We start from the raw sequence: 14,385 nt of genomic DNA, 5'->3' as shown, positions 1-14,385 counted from the left end.
CAGAAATCGACCGGGCAAAAACCACTCCACTCAACGTTTTTTGTCCGTCAGATTCCCGGCATTCTATGCCGGAGATGACAGCCGTGAGTGTGAAACTAGTCTTACAAAACTAATTTTAAATTACTCCATTAGGGAGGAATTTTCAGAGAATATGGGAAGCAGAGTGAACCTTCATGAATAAGCCAGAACGGAGAGCTAACACAAACAGCATCTCTGCACAACATGGCGCATCCGTGAAAAGCCAGGCCACTGATTTCAATAAGAACTGTGCAGTGATTACATTTTCCTGAGGTGGTGCTTTGAACAGATTTGCAGTGTGGTTTACTGCTGATTGCTGGAGGTCCCAGTGGTGGATCCTTCTAACAAGGTGCAAAAACGCTTTAACCAAAGGTATTTTCCAGGCTCCTGATATTGATGACCCATCAGGATAGGTCATTAATATCTGATCGGTAAGGATCCGACATGCTGCACCCCACCGCTGTTCTCGTCAGCCTCCGGAGCTGAGACTAGCATTTTGGATGGAACCAGAAGTACAGCTCCATTCAAAGTGTAGTGGCCACTCACGTCACTGGGAGCTAAGCCGCAGTAACCCAGCATGGCCACTACACTTCAAAGTTATAGTTTCAGCCCTGGAGGCTAAAGAAAACAGCTGATCGGTGGGGCCGAAGCATGTCGGACCATTACTGATCAGATATTAATGACATATTCTAAGGATAGGTAATTAATATCAGGAGCCTGGAAACCTCTTTAAGACAGAACTAGGTACGAATCATACCCACTCAGTTACTGGGGGCGTTTTATTTGCTTACCTTCACAGGACTTGCTTTGATTTGTTTCTTCTGTGTATTTGATGCCTCCTTTTCTTTGTTTTCTTGATAAAGTACAAGTATAGCATTTAGTCTTTCATCCCACTGACTTACATGTTTCAATCCATCTTTATGCTCTGAAATAAAAAATAAAGCTACATTTAGATCTTTTTGTATTCACAGGTACTATGCAATATACGGGGTTTCTCAAAAGTAAGGAAACCCATAAAACCTATAAAATGAATATGGTTTGGCAGACAGTGATCCAATTTTAGACAGAAGCTGTGGGGGAAGGGGAAATCTGTTAGGCAATGTTGGTCAACTTGAATGGCACCATTTTGGATTCAACTTCAGTTTTTTCTAATGCGGAAGGTAGGAGTGTGGCATGTCAAACTGGTAGAAAATGTCACCAGAACACAATGGTGTCCTTCATGTTATCTTTGTTCATTCTCATATTAAAACTGTGATTTTTTTTCAGGTGATGTTAAATATGGCATTATTCCAAGCAGAACATGTTGAGACTGTTCTCCTTTCTGGTGAACAACGCACATGTGTCAACCAACATCACTCAAGCAGGCACCCCATTACCCTCAGTGCAGTTGCCAAACTTCTAGATGTGCCAAGTCTTCTACTCCAGCCAGTTGTCTTACCCCCAGACACAGGGCAGTGAGGAGATGGAAACATGGCTGAGCTACCAGGACATCGAAACATTTATATATTTCTTAGTTTTAATAAGATAAAATAGGATCCAAAAGAAAAGAGATTATGAGAGGAAAAGCTGGGATATCTTTTCACATTTTGATTTACTAGAATCAAGAATCTTAATATCCCCATATAAGTGCATGTGCAGTGTACTCAAGTTGTGCGTAGTAGGTGTTTCTGAGTGTAGTAGTGCAATATACACTAACCTGGTACAGCTGACTCTCTGCAAGGGCAGGTATAGGTAGGAATAGTTCGTGACGCCAGTGCCAAGTAAACGGTGGCACGCCGTTTGCGGATGCAGGAATAATTTGAGGAAACGTGGTGTTAAAACAGAACTCCAACTTTAGTAGTTTGCAGGCAGAGACAATATTGGAATCGCAGTTCCTCAGCATACAGTCGATTATGTAATACGGTTGATGCAGGCAATTACAGTTTGAGCAAGGTTATTACCGAGTGTTAAACACAGGACTTGCAGTACAGGAGCTTGCACTCTATTTCTGTCTGGTCCTGGAATATAGCAAATCTTCACCAAGGCCCATTAACCTATTTCTGGCTTTATATCCTTGGCTATAGCTTTCATAAGTACCTCCTCTGTCTTGCTGAGTACCTCTTGCTTTCCTGATCTTTGCCTCTGTCTCTCTCAGCTTCCTCAGGCTCTAGAAACTTCTGAGCTCTGGTCTAGACTGCTTCTGCACTCCACACTAGATCAGGTTACACTGACTTTCCCTTCCTTGTCTGGCCCTTATATAAACTAGGGCTCCCTAGCTCCCTCTAATGCCTAAGAGCTGGAATGACACCCCTAGCCGGCCTGTACTTGCAAGTTTCATAGCAACAGGGAAATACATGCATTACATTACATTTTATAAAACTGACATATACCAACTTTCCATAATTAAGGAGGGACGACAGCACACCAAGTGACACTTTGGTAGTGACGGGTATTACAACTCCCGTACACTACATACCCCACTGCTTTAAGCTGAGTACGACCTCGTACTCCATCATGGGTCGCCCAACTGGAATCTCTACCTGAAATAGAAAAAGAGACATGCAGGCATACATATATGCAATTCAACTGCATTTACATCAGGTCCAATTGGCAAAGGTGCAGGGTAGTGACAAGGGGCGTCGTTCTCTTCTCTCAGGATAGTGAATGGAACGGGGGCGCTGACCTGGCACAGCGTAACATTATAACCAGGATAGTCCATGACAATGAATAAGTCCATAATAAAACAGTAGAAAACGGTATAAAAGTTCTTGGAGGCTCAAATAACAAACATGAGTCCGTACCCAGGTTATTTCTTATTAAATCACAGAGGCTCTCATGCGGTGGAGTCCATCTCTGGGCACAATACTTTAAAAGAGTAAGAATCTCGGAGGCTCAGGTCCTTTTGAGTCTGTCTCCGGGCACGGTTCCTTAGCAACAGGTTGCACAATAAAATGACAGCAGGAAAAGTGCTGTAAAACCCCTGATCAACCTGAAAAGGGGGTGAAGGGTAAAAGGTGCAACAAAGGAACAGGCCACAACTTGGCGTGGGGTACCAAAGGCAGGCAGGAGATCCTGGGAAACAAGCCTGGCCTTGCTGACTTTGAGATTTCAGTGATCAACACCCACCACTGAGCCGTGGACAAACTGGCAGCCGCAACAAAGGACCAGCAACATAGGACTCCTGTCCTGGAAGGGTTAACATTAACTTCTTGGGAAATAAATCAAAGGCCTAGCAGGCTGATTACAGTGGCACATCATATCCACTTGGCTCCGCTGGCAAGTACCGTCTGTAGTATTCTTCTACAGGAGGATGGGCCCACATAACAGTGTCAGGGGGCAGCTGTAGGGTAAAGGGGCCCCTAATAGGTATTGGCCCCATAGGCCTAGGGGTGAACCCTCTGATGGACCGTGCCGGCCCTGGCATGATCACTGCAGGGTGTGACGTGCTTGGCACCGCCGCAGCAAGCGGTCCGGTGCTCTGGGTGCAGCAGTTTACGGCAATCGCGGGTCCGGTCTGGGGCACTGACGGAGCGGTGGCAACAGAAGGCGGTCGGCGGGTGGTGACAGGCACCCTTACCTCATCCTTCCTCGGCGGCGTCTGGATCCTGGCGGTGTAGGTCTTACGCAACTCCCGCAACTTCTCCTCCAGCCGGACGATCTGCTCACCGATACTCTCTGTGTCGGAGTCGCTGTCCTCTGCTGGCACCGTCGGCGCAGGTACAGTCACCGATGACGCGGACTCGGCCTTTACAGGTACTGGCGATGCGTCTGGTCTCCGTCCCATCCGGATGTTCTGGAAGGTCGCACTAAGTCCTTGTTGCTGCTCCAGCTCAGATAGTGTCTTCTCCCGACGAGGCAGCTCGGGGGACGGATAGGGGCTCACCCATTTCTCCAACACGGTTGGCTGCCAGAAGACATTCGGCCCAATGAAGGAGCTCCGCTCCTGAAAGGCGTGATGGGCCGGCTCTGGAGAGCGTTCCGGTTCTCGCTCGCAGCCAGAGTAGTCTTCTCCTTCGTCTGCCTCCCAATCCTCAGGTCCTCGCTTCGGACGGGTCACAGCAGTCGCATAGGGGCCTCGCAGGCTCTCGGCAGGGGTGTACTCCACTTCCTCTCCCTCGCGGAGGCTGTGCTGGTACGAAGGGAGGTAGTCTCTCTTGACAGACCTGCGATTCACATAGAGGTCTCTGCCAGTAAGATAGTCCTGAATAAACCCGTAGCCACGGGATTTGTCAAACGACAGCACCACTCCCTTTCTCCTTTCCAGGCGGGGTTGGGTGTGCGTGTGTCTTTCATGTATGGTCTTGGTTAGCTCCTCATACACGATTTTAGTCTTGGTATTCCGCTTGATAGCGGCCTCCCGAATCTCCGCCATCAGGGAAGACCATTTGAACGATGGCTGAAAAAAGTCCCTCCATGAGCCATAGTAGGGCTCGGGTTCCTTTTCCCTAGTGCGGCAGGCGGGTTGCTCCGGTCCCGGAGCGTAGGCCGGTGGAGCCTCCTCTGGCTCTACACCGGTGTCAGTCATCATGTCAATTACAGGTGCGGACGCTGCAGCAACACTCTGCTCACAATCCAACATGCTCGATCCTACTGAGGAGAGCGATAGGGTCGCGTCAATTAGAGTAGCCAGCTCCTCCCATTGCACTGGGGAGCCGCCCCCCAGGTATTCCAGTATATGGAGGGCGGTGTCCATGCTGGCAGACATGCAAATGTCCAGATAAGCCGTGGCGCCTGCCCTTGACCTTCTTCCCGCTTTTTCCTCAGAAAGGCGCCAACTTTTCCCGCCTTTTCGGGATGAAGGTGACGCAGCAGTAAATTCAGCAAGCTCAGCGGCCATCTTTAGGTCCAAACGCTGTCTGTTCACTGACAGCAAGCAGGAATGTTTAAAGTCCACAAAACCACACTCCAATGCGGCGATTTTCTTCCTCTGGGTAGCGCAACCCTGCACAGCGCTTTTTAGAGGTTTTTGGAACACTTTGGGTACGATTTTCAGTCCACAAAGTCCACTTTCATTAAACAGGAAAATTGTCACTTTGGTCACAGGGCACTTGTATAAGGCACAAAGTTCACGCTTCTTGCACTAGAAAGCGTGCGAATCCTGTTCGTGACGCCAAAAGAGAGGTGCAGTGTACTCAAGTTGTGCGTAGTAGGTGTTTCTGAGTGTAGTAGTGCAATATACACTAACCTGGTACAGCTGACTCTCTGCAAGGGCAGGTATAGGTAGGAATAGTTCGTGACGCCAGTGCCAAGTAAACGGTGGCACGCCGTTTGCGGATGCAGGAATAATTTGAGGAAACGTGGTGTTAAAACAGAACTCCAACTTTAGTAGTTTGCAGGCAGAGACAATATTGGAATCGCAGTTCCTCAGCATACAGTCGATTATGTAATACGGTTGATGCAGGCAATTACAGTTTGAGCAAGGTTATTACCGAGTGTTAAACACAGGACTTGCAGTACAGGAGCTTGCACTCTATTTCTGTCTGGTCCTGGAATATAGCAAATCTTCACCAAGGCCCATTAACCTATTTCTGGCTTTATATCCTTGGCTATAGCTTTCATAAGTACCTCCTCTGTCTTGCTGAGTACCTCTTGCTTTCCTGATCTTTGCCTCTGTCTCTCTCAGCTTCCTCAGGCTCTAGAAACTTCTGAGCTCTGGTCTAGACTGCTTCTGCACTCCACACTAGATCAGGTTACACTGACTTTCCCTTCCTTGTCTGGCCCTTATATAAACTAGGGCTCCCTAGCTCCCTCTAATGCCTAAGAGCTGGAATGACACCCCTAGCCGGCCTGTACTTGCAAGTTTCATAGCAACAGGGAAATACATGCATTACATTACATTTTATAAAACTGACATATACCAACTTTCCATAATTAAGGAGGGACGACAGCACACCAAGTGACACTTTGGTAGTGACGGGTATTACAACTCCCGTACACTACACATGGTGTCTTGGACTCGTCAACATTAAAGGGTTTGTTCAGGATAGGCCATCAATATCAGATCAGCGATGGTCTGACACTCTGCACCCCCACCATTCAGGTGTTATCTTGTAGCTCTGGTGCCAATGTCAGAACCACCACTGCATAGCTCCATCCAGTGTGCAGTGGAGAGAACTGGGAATTGCACTGCTGCTCCCATTTACTTCAAGGTAACAGCTGATCGTCAGCGGCTCGGGATGTCAGAACCCTGCCAATATGATACTGATGGCCTAACATGAGGATAGATCATCAATATTAAAACCAACTATTGTCACATGCCTGGATTCGGCACCTCAATGCTGCAGCTAATCGCTGCCCTCAGATGTAGACAACTGAGAACAGTAATTGGCTGCAGCGGTCATGTGTTGTATTCAGGCATGTTACCTCTGCTATTTGTAAACAAATAGCATCAGGAGTATCGGACCAGCGCCACAGAGAACGGTGCTGGAGAAACGGGTGAGCATATGATAGTTTCGCTATTTTAAAACATTGTAGGGGTTATCAATATTTTTTAATTATCTCAATCACTTTAAGTGCTGTCTTTCCAAACTTAAAGAAGCTCATCCAGCCCTCAGCTTTGAGATTCTCAAACCAGTGTAGCTCTCATCCGCACGGTACGCTGAGTCTCAGAACACAAACCCCACCAACGCTAGTTTGAACACAGTTCTAGGTGACTAGACACAAAAGCATTCTTTAGGTGGCCATACATGTTAGGCTACTTTCACACTGGCGTTTTGGCTTTCCATTTGCGAGATCTGTCATGGGCTCTCACAAGCGGTCCAAAACGGATCAGTTTTGCCCTAATGCATTCTGAATGGAAAAGGATCTGCTCAGAATGCATCAGTTTGCCTCCGATTAGTCACCATTCCATTCTGGAGGCGGACACCGAAACCCTGCTTGCAGCGTTTTGGTGTCCGCTGATGAAACTGAGCCAAACGGATCCGTCCTGGCACACAATGTAAGGCTAATTCAAACGGATCCGTTCTGAACGGATACAGACGGTTGTATTATCTGAACGGATCCGTCTGTGCAGATCCATGACGGGTGTGAAAGTAGCCTTAGACACAAATTGATCAAACCCACCAATTTTGTCAGGACCAGCCAACCATCTAACTTATCTCTCTTTTGTTCTTGAGGGGTCAGCCGAGGGGTCAGGAGAGCTAGCATGTTCGGCAGACAGCTATCTAATGTGTATGAGCGCCCCTATAGTAGCAATTCAGTTTCAGAGCTGTAATTACACACTGGATTGCCCACATGGTGTTCCCTTACGTACGTTCACAGTGATGGATCACCTGCTCCCACAGCTTGTTCTTCCTCAAGCAGACGAGACTGCCAACAATTAATAAATGTCGCTTTCCCCTAGTCAGTGCAACGTTCATCCTTTTCTCTGAGTCTATGAAGCCAACCTGCCTCGTCCGGACACAAGACAGAATGATAATTTCCTTTTCAGCTCCTTGGAAGGCATCCACCGTGGACACCTGAACCGCTTTCATATCCAGTGGATCACATACCGCAGCAGAGCTAAGCATATAGCAGATCTGTATACGGGAGATATTAATGCTTTATTAGACGACATGTACAAATATACAGACAGAACTTTTTACCTGCCCAGTAAGAGCTAAGTCCACTCCAGGAAACAAAAAGTGCACTTCTGACAAAATACTACTAAGTGATAATATGTATACATACAGCTATAAACCAATTAAGATGAAAACTGCTGTGCTTTTCTCATGACACGCTATACCATGTTAAAAGGATTCAGCACAATTGCTTTCATCCAGGAAATGCAAAAACATCTACTAGCTACAGTAGGTTGATGGTGAAAAACTTCCAACAACTGTTTTCTGTATTTCATTCTAAATTGAAGAGATCTGCCTAAGAGAAGAGATCTGCCTAAGAGAAGAGATCTGCCTAAGAGAAGAGATCTGCCTAAGAGAAGAGATCTGCCTAAGAGAAAACATCTGCCTAAGAGAAGACATCTACCTAAGAGAAGACATCTGCCTAAGAGAAGACATCTGCCTAAGAGAAGAGATCTGCCTAAGAGAAGACATCTGCCTAAGAGAAGAGATCTGCCTAAGAGCTCATACATTTTGCAGGACCTAAACAACTGGGCCATAATAGAATAGTCCTATCCTTGTCCGTAATGCGGACAAGAATAGGACATGTTCTATATTTTTGCAGATGCCACGGAACAGACATACGGATGCAGAGAGCACACAGCATCTTTTGCAGCCCCATTGAAGTGACTGGGTCCACATCTGACCTGCAATAAATGCGGATTGGATGCAGACAAAAAATATATTCGTGTGCATGAGTCCTAAGGGCCCATTCACATAGCCGTATTTTTATGTCGGCATCTGTTCCGAAATGTTGTGGATCAGATGCGGACCCGTACATATCAATGGGGCCGAAAAAGATGCGGACAGCACACAGTGTGCTGTCCGCATCCGCACTTCCTTTCCATGCCATCAGCAAAAAAGTTAAAACAGGACGTTCCGATCCGCAAAATGCGGGACGCACATGTTCGGTATCTGTGTGTGAATGCTGCCGTGTGAATGAGCCCTAAAAGAAACAAGGTTTCTGTTGTCCATAGCAACCAATCGCAGCAAAGCTTTCAATTCATATTCTGCTTTTGAAAAATGAAAGATGTCCTCTGATTGGTTCCTATGGGCAACCAGTCAGTTCTTCTTTCATACGGTGGCATAACTCTTCCCAATGTGTTATGACAGTAAGAATCTCATACAAAAACTATCCAAGTCACGCAGAGGTCTTTCAGCAATATTTATACATAGAGGTTGAGAAATCGGTTAAAGAAACCTTATTCATCTGTGATCTGTAGAGAGTAATCACTCCAATCATGGATCCTTGTATGCCACTCGCTATAAGGGACTGAATGAGCTTCACTGTAAAGTTGGCTTCCTCCACATTATAGAAGCTGTTGTTCCCCTCCACCTACGAACAAAATAATTTTAGCTCCTGAAAACTAATAATCTAAAACAGTCATTCTTATATTATAAATAGCAGCATACGTCTGGATGTGTTTGCCATCACAATACCTACCATTAAAAGGATCTGTCACCGAGAAATTCACTGTTAAACCAAACACAAAGCCTTGTAGGACTAGCAAAGCTGCATCTAGTCATACATATCACTTAGCCATTTATTGCTTCATTCTGGAGAAAAAGCACTTCTAATTCATATGTAAACGAGCAGTTAAGTGCACCAAGGGCGGGCCCAAGCCACTCTACGCACCTCTGTTTGCCAGACCCTCCCTCTCTTTCATTAGTAGGAACAGGCAAGATGACTATGCAGAAACCTGATATGTCAATCAACAAGGAGAGGGCAGGGCTGGTAGAGGTATCTGGAGGAGCATGGGAGCACAGAGTGGCTTGTGCCTGCCCTTGGTTCACTTAAAGGGTTGTTCCTTCCCCTGTGCTGTTAAGTAATGCGAATGTAGTGCGCAACCTAGTGACTAGACAGTATCAGACTGTGCAGGGACAACCATCCCCCCCCCTCCAACTAGTAATGCCCATGTTTACTTTTATTCCTAAACGTCTAGCAGGAATAATAGGGGATATAGTACAGCACAGTCATAACAATAAATACTGCAGAATTGTAATTTCATGTTGAGTACAATTAACTACTAAACCAGACATGTCATACATGGTGTGTGCACCTTTGCTCATCTGCCTTCCTCCACCAGCCCCCTCTCCTTCTTAAAGGGGTTGTCTCAGTTCAGCAAATGGCATTTATCATGTAGAGAAAGTTAATACAAGGCACTTACTAATGTATTGTGATTGTCCATATTGCTTCCTGGATTAATTTTTCCCATCACATTATACACTGCTCGTTTCCATGGTTACAGACCACCCTGCAATCCATCAGTGGTGATGAAAAAATGAATCCAGCCAAGAAAGGAAGCAATAAGGACAATCACAATACGTTAGTAAGTGCCTTGTATTAACTTCCTCTACATGATAAATGCCACTTACTGAAGTGAGACAACCCCTTTAACTGATAGGGCCAGGTTCCTGTATGGTCTTGCCTAGCCCTGTCAATCTGGAAGGAAGGGGAGGGAACTAGCAGAGGAAGGTGGAGGAGCAAGGGTGCACAGAGTGACTTGAGTCTACCCTCGGTGCACTTAACTGCTCATATGCAAACTGAATAAAAGCACTGTTCTTCAGAATGAAGCAACACATTGCCAAGTGAAAGGTATCACTACATTCAGCTGAGCTAGCCCGACAAGGCACCTTGCCTGGTTTACCAGCGAATTTTCTTGTGACACATTCCTTTACCATGTTACTAAAGGCCCAATTTAGCAGATTTTCTGCTGGTAACAAGTGCATATGACAAGTTTAACTCATTTTACATGGAACAATGACTGGCACTGTATCGGACTAGACAATCATTAATGCCACCGCTCCTTCCCATAAAGATGCAATCAGTCTATAAATGAGCATTGCCTCATTTATAGAATAGGTGGAAACATTTACACAGAGCAAAGATCAGGAACGAACGTTTACCCAATCATCGGCCCATGTGAAAGGGCGTTACCCTAGTTAAATTCTTCATGGTAGGGCCCTGACAGGCATCATTAAAGGGGGTGTCTCACTTCAGCGAGTGGCATTGATCATGTAGAGAAAGTGAATACAAGGCACTTAATAATGTATTGTGATTGTCCATATTGCTTCCTTTGCTGGCTGGATTCATTTTTACATCACATTTTACACTGCTCGTTTCTATCGTTACGACCACCCTGTATTCCATCAGTGGTGGTGGTGCTTGCATACTATAGGAAAAAGTGCCAGCCTCTCTGGTGGCCAGGACCATGGGAGTGCACGTAGGCTAGTGCTTTTTCCTACAGTGTGCAAGTACAGCCACCGCTGCTGGATTTCAGGGTGGTGATAACCATGGATACGAGCAGTGTATAATGTGATGGATAACCGAATCCAGCCAGCAAAGGAAGCAATATGAACAACCACAATACATTAGTAAGTGCCTTGTATTAACTGCACCATATTTATCATCAAGCCTGAGCCCCTGTGATTAATCTGGTACAGATCTAGACAGTCTAAATCAGGGATCCCCAACCTGCGGCCCTCCAGCTGTTGCAAAACTACAACTCCCAGCATGTTGGGAGTCGTCGTTTTTCAACAGCTGGAGGGCCTCAGGTTGAGCTTCCCTGGTCTAAATTGTAGCCGTTTTTAGAATTATGCACCCATTAAATATGTTGCATTCTAATATAATATTGCAGTAAATCTTTATTGCCACACAACTATCACTAACAGAATAGATGGACAATCAGATAGAAAAAAATTATACCATGCACTAGTAAATAAGCCCCCATTGCCCCTTATGCAAACCTGCTCAGTGCCACTGGCATTATAAAAGCATAACGTGGGTAACCAGGCCAAGAGGGGCTTCCTGTCTTCATGGGACACTCCATTTAAAAGACTTCCTTCATAAAAGAGTTCATTGGCTATAGCACTAATAGTGGGATGACAGCGATACTGAGTCGTTAGCTTAACAGCCTGATGACCCTGGAGATCAAGAAAACAAACTGGTTCTGAAACATATACTACTTCAATACTCCATTTACCGGTAATTTAAAAATAAATAGAAATAATAATAATAATAAAAAAAATATATTTAAAAGATAATTAAACAAATAAACACAGTATATCACAGCGGGATCAGTCATGTCAATGAGGGATCGGTCATGTCAAACTAATTTAATCAGTTTCTATGAGGAGGTAAGTTCTAGACTTGACAGCGGTGAATCAATGGATGTCGTATATCTGGACTTCTCCAAAGCATTTGACACTGTACCACATAAAAGGTTAGTATATAAAATGAGAATGCTTGGACTGGGAGAAAACGTCTGTATGTGGGTAAGTAACTGGCTCAATGATAGAAAACAGAGTGTGGTTATTAACCGTACAAACTCAGATTGGGTCACTGTCACTAGTGGGGTACCTCAGGGGTCAGTATTGGGCCCTATTCTCTTCAATATATTTATTAATGATCTTGTAGAAGGCTTGTACAGAAAAATATCAATTTTTGTAGATGACACTAAACTGTGTAAAGTAATTGACACGGAAGAGGACAGTATACTACTACAGAGGGATCTGGATAGATTGGAGGCTTGGGCAGAGAAGTGGTAGATGAGGTTTAACACTGACAAATGTAAAGTTATGCACATGGGAAGGAATAATGCAAGTCACCCGTACATACTAAATGGTAAAACACTCGGTAACACTGACATGGAAAAGGACCTAGGAATCTTAGTGAACAGTAAACTAAGCAGTAAAAACCAGTGTCAGGCAGCTGCTGCCAAGGCCAATAAGGGTTGCATCAAAAGGGGCATAGATGCCCGTGATAAGAACATAGTCCTACCACTTTACAAATCACTAGTCAGACCACACATGGAGTACTGTGTACAGTTCTGCGCTCCTGTGAACATGGCAGACATAGCAGAGCTGGGGAGGGTCCAGAGGAGGGCAACTAAAGTACTCTGAAAGATTATCAAAATTAGGGTTATTCATTTTAGAAAAAAGACGACTGAGGGGAGATCTAATTACTATGTATAAATATATCAGGGGTCAGTACAGAGATCTCTCCCATCATCTATTTATCCCCAGGACTGTGACTGTGACGAGGGGACATCCTCTGCGTCTGGAGGAAAGAAGGTTTGTACACAAACATAGAAAGGGATTCTTTACGGTAAGAGCAGTGAGACTATGGAACTCTCTGCCTGAGGAGGTGGTGATGGTGAGTACAATAAAGGAATTCAAGAGGGGCCTGGATGTATTTCTGGAGTGTAATAATATTACAGGCTATAGCTACTAGAGAGGGGTCGTTGATCCAGGGAGTTATTCTGATTGCCTGATTGGAGTCGGGAAGGAATTTTTTTCCCTTAAAGGGAACCTGTCATTAACTTTATGCTGACCTCACTGAGGGCAGCATAAAATAGTGACAGAAATGCTGATTTCAGTGGTGGGTCACTCATGAACTAAAAGTAAGTGGTTGCCGAGAACCAGCATCATAATCATTGCAGCCCAGGCCTTGAAAAGAGTCAAATCTACCTGAGAAGAGTCATGGTTATTCCTAATCTCCTGCTCTCACCCATCTGCTGATGATTGGCAGTTCTCTCCTAGAGAGAAAGGGAGAAAACTAGGTAGAAGCCTGTCAGTCATCAGCAGGAGAGCAGGAATTCATGAATAACCAGGACTCTTCTCAGGTGGCCGTGACTCTTTTCCAGGCCTAATCTGCAATGTTTGTGATGTTGGTTCTTGGTAACCACTTACTTTTAACTTAGAAACGACCGACCGCTGAAATCAACTCACCGGTCTCTACTTTATTCTGCCGTTAGTATGGGCAGCACAAAGTTGATGACAGGTTCCCATTAAGTGGGGAAAATTGGCTTCTACCTCAGTGTTTTTTTTTGCCTTCCTCTGGATCAACTTGCAGGATAACAGGCCGAACTGGATGGACAGATGTCTTTTTTTCAGCCTTATATACTATGTTACAGAAAATTATTACAGGAACAAATATCACCCCCAAATGAAACACAATGTAAAATACTAATGCTCTTTTTGATTATATGTTCCCAAAAGGTTTTTCCTTTAGATACAAAGCAAAGAAGGTATAGCATACTATGGAAATATTATTAAATAAAATCAATTAAATGGTCAACCCACGTAAATTTCTAGACCGGTAAGGAATTGGTACCACTTTGGTAAAAATAATGGGGCAGATTTACAAATTTACAATTAAAAATGTGCCAGTTTCTTGATGCATTTTGCACAAAAAAATAAATAAAAAAAATAGCGTGCATTCTTTGCATCACATTCACTAACAGTTTTACACTCTTTTCTAGCATTTTAGCGCCTCGTCTGACAAGGGAAGTGGCTTTATGGGAAAGGGATGCAGCCTAAGGGTACTTTCACGCTAGCGTTATTCTTTTCCGGTATTGAAATCCAGTAAAGGGTCTCAATACCAGGAAAAAACGCATCAGTTTTGTCCTAATGCATTCTGAATGGAGAACAATGCGTTCAGGATGCATCAGGATGTCTTCCATTCCGTCCCATGTACGGTATGTGACCGGACAAAATACTGCAGCATGCTGCTGCATTTTCTGCGGCCAAAATCCCGGAACACTACCGCACTTGCCGGAATTTCCATTGAAATGTATTGCTGCCGGATACGGTACCAAGTGTTCCGGAAATTGACGCATGGTTTTCCGGTCTGCGCATGCGAAGTTCTTTCTAGCTTTGAAAAAATTAAATACCGGACCTATTATTCCGGATGATACCGGAAAGACGGATCCGGTATTTTTAATGAACAAGTCTAACGGATCTGTTTCCGGATCCTGAAAAAAAAAAGATATCCGTTTAAATACGGATTTCA

At 44.8% G+C, this 14,385-nt stretch overlaps 1 protein-coding gene across 1 annotated transcript in view; it reads right to left on the bottom strand.

Moving 5' to 3' along the window:
* ZGRF1 (zinc finger GRF-type containing 1) overlaps positions 1-14,385 on the bottom strand; it is a 97,368-nt gene that overhangs the window by 7,234 nt on the left and 75,749 nt on the right. Inside the window, exons 24-27 of the mRNA XM_040420493.1 lie at positions 11,340-11,516; positions 8,794-8,928; positions 7,250-7,514; positions 810-943 (exon numbers count right to left, since the gene is read on the bottom strand). Coding sequence (XP_040276427.1) covers positions 810-943; positions 7,250-7,514; positions 8,794-8,928; positions 11,340-11,516 — 711 coding nt within the window. The remainder of the gene's footprint in view (positions 1-809; positions 944-7,249; positions 7,515-8,793; positions 8,929-11,339; positions 11,517-14,385) is intronic.

The sequence above is a fragment of the Bufo bufo genome, chromosome 2 (assembly GCF_905171765.1).
Source record: "Bufo bufo chromosome 2, aBufBuf1.1, whole genome shotgun sequence".
Lineage (NCBI taxonomy): Eukaryota > Metazoa > Chordata > Amphibia > Anura > Bufonidae > Bufo > Bufo bufo.
This window is presented reverse-complemented; position numbering and strand designations above follow the sequence as displayed.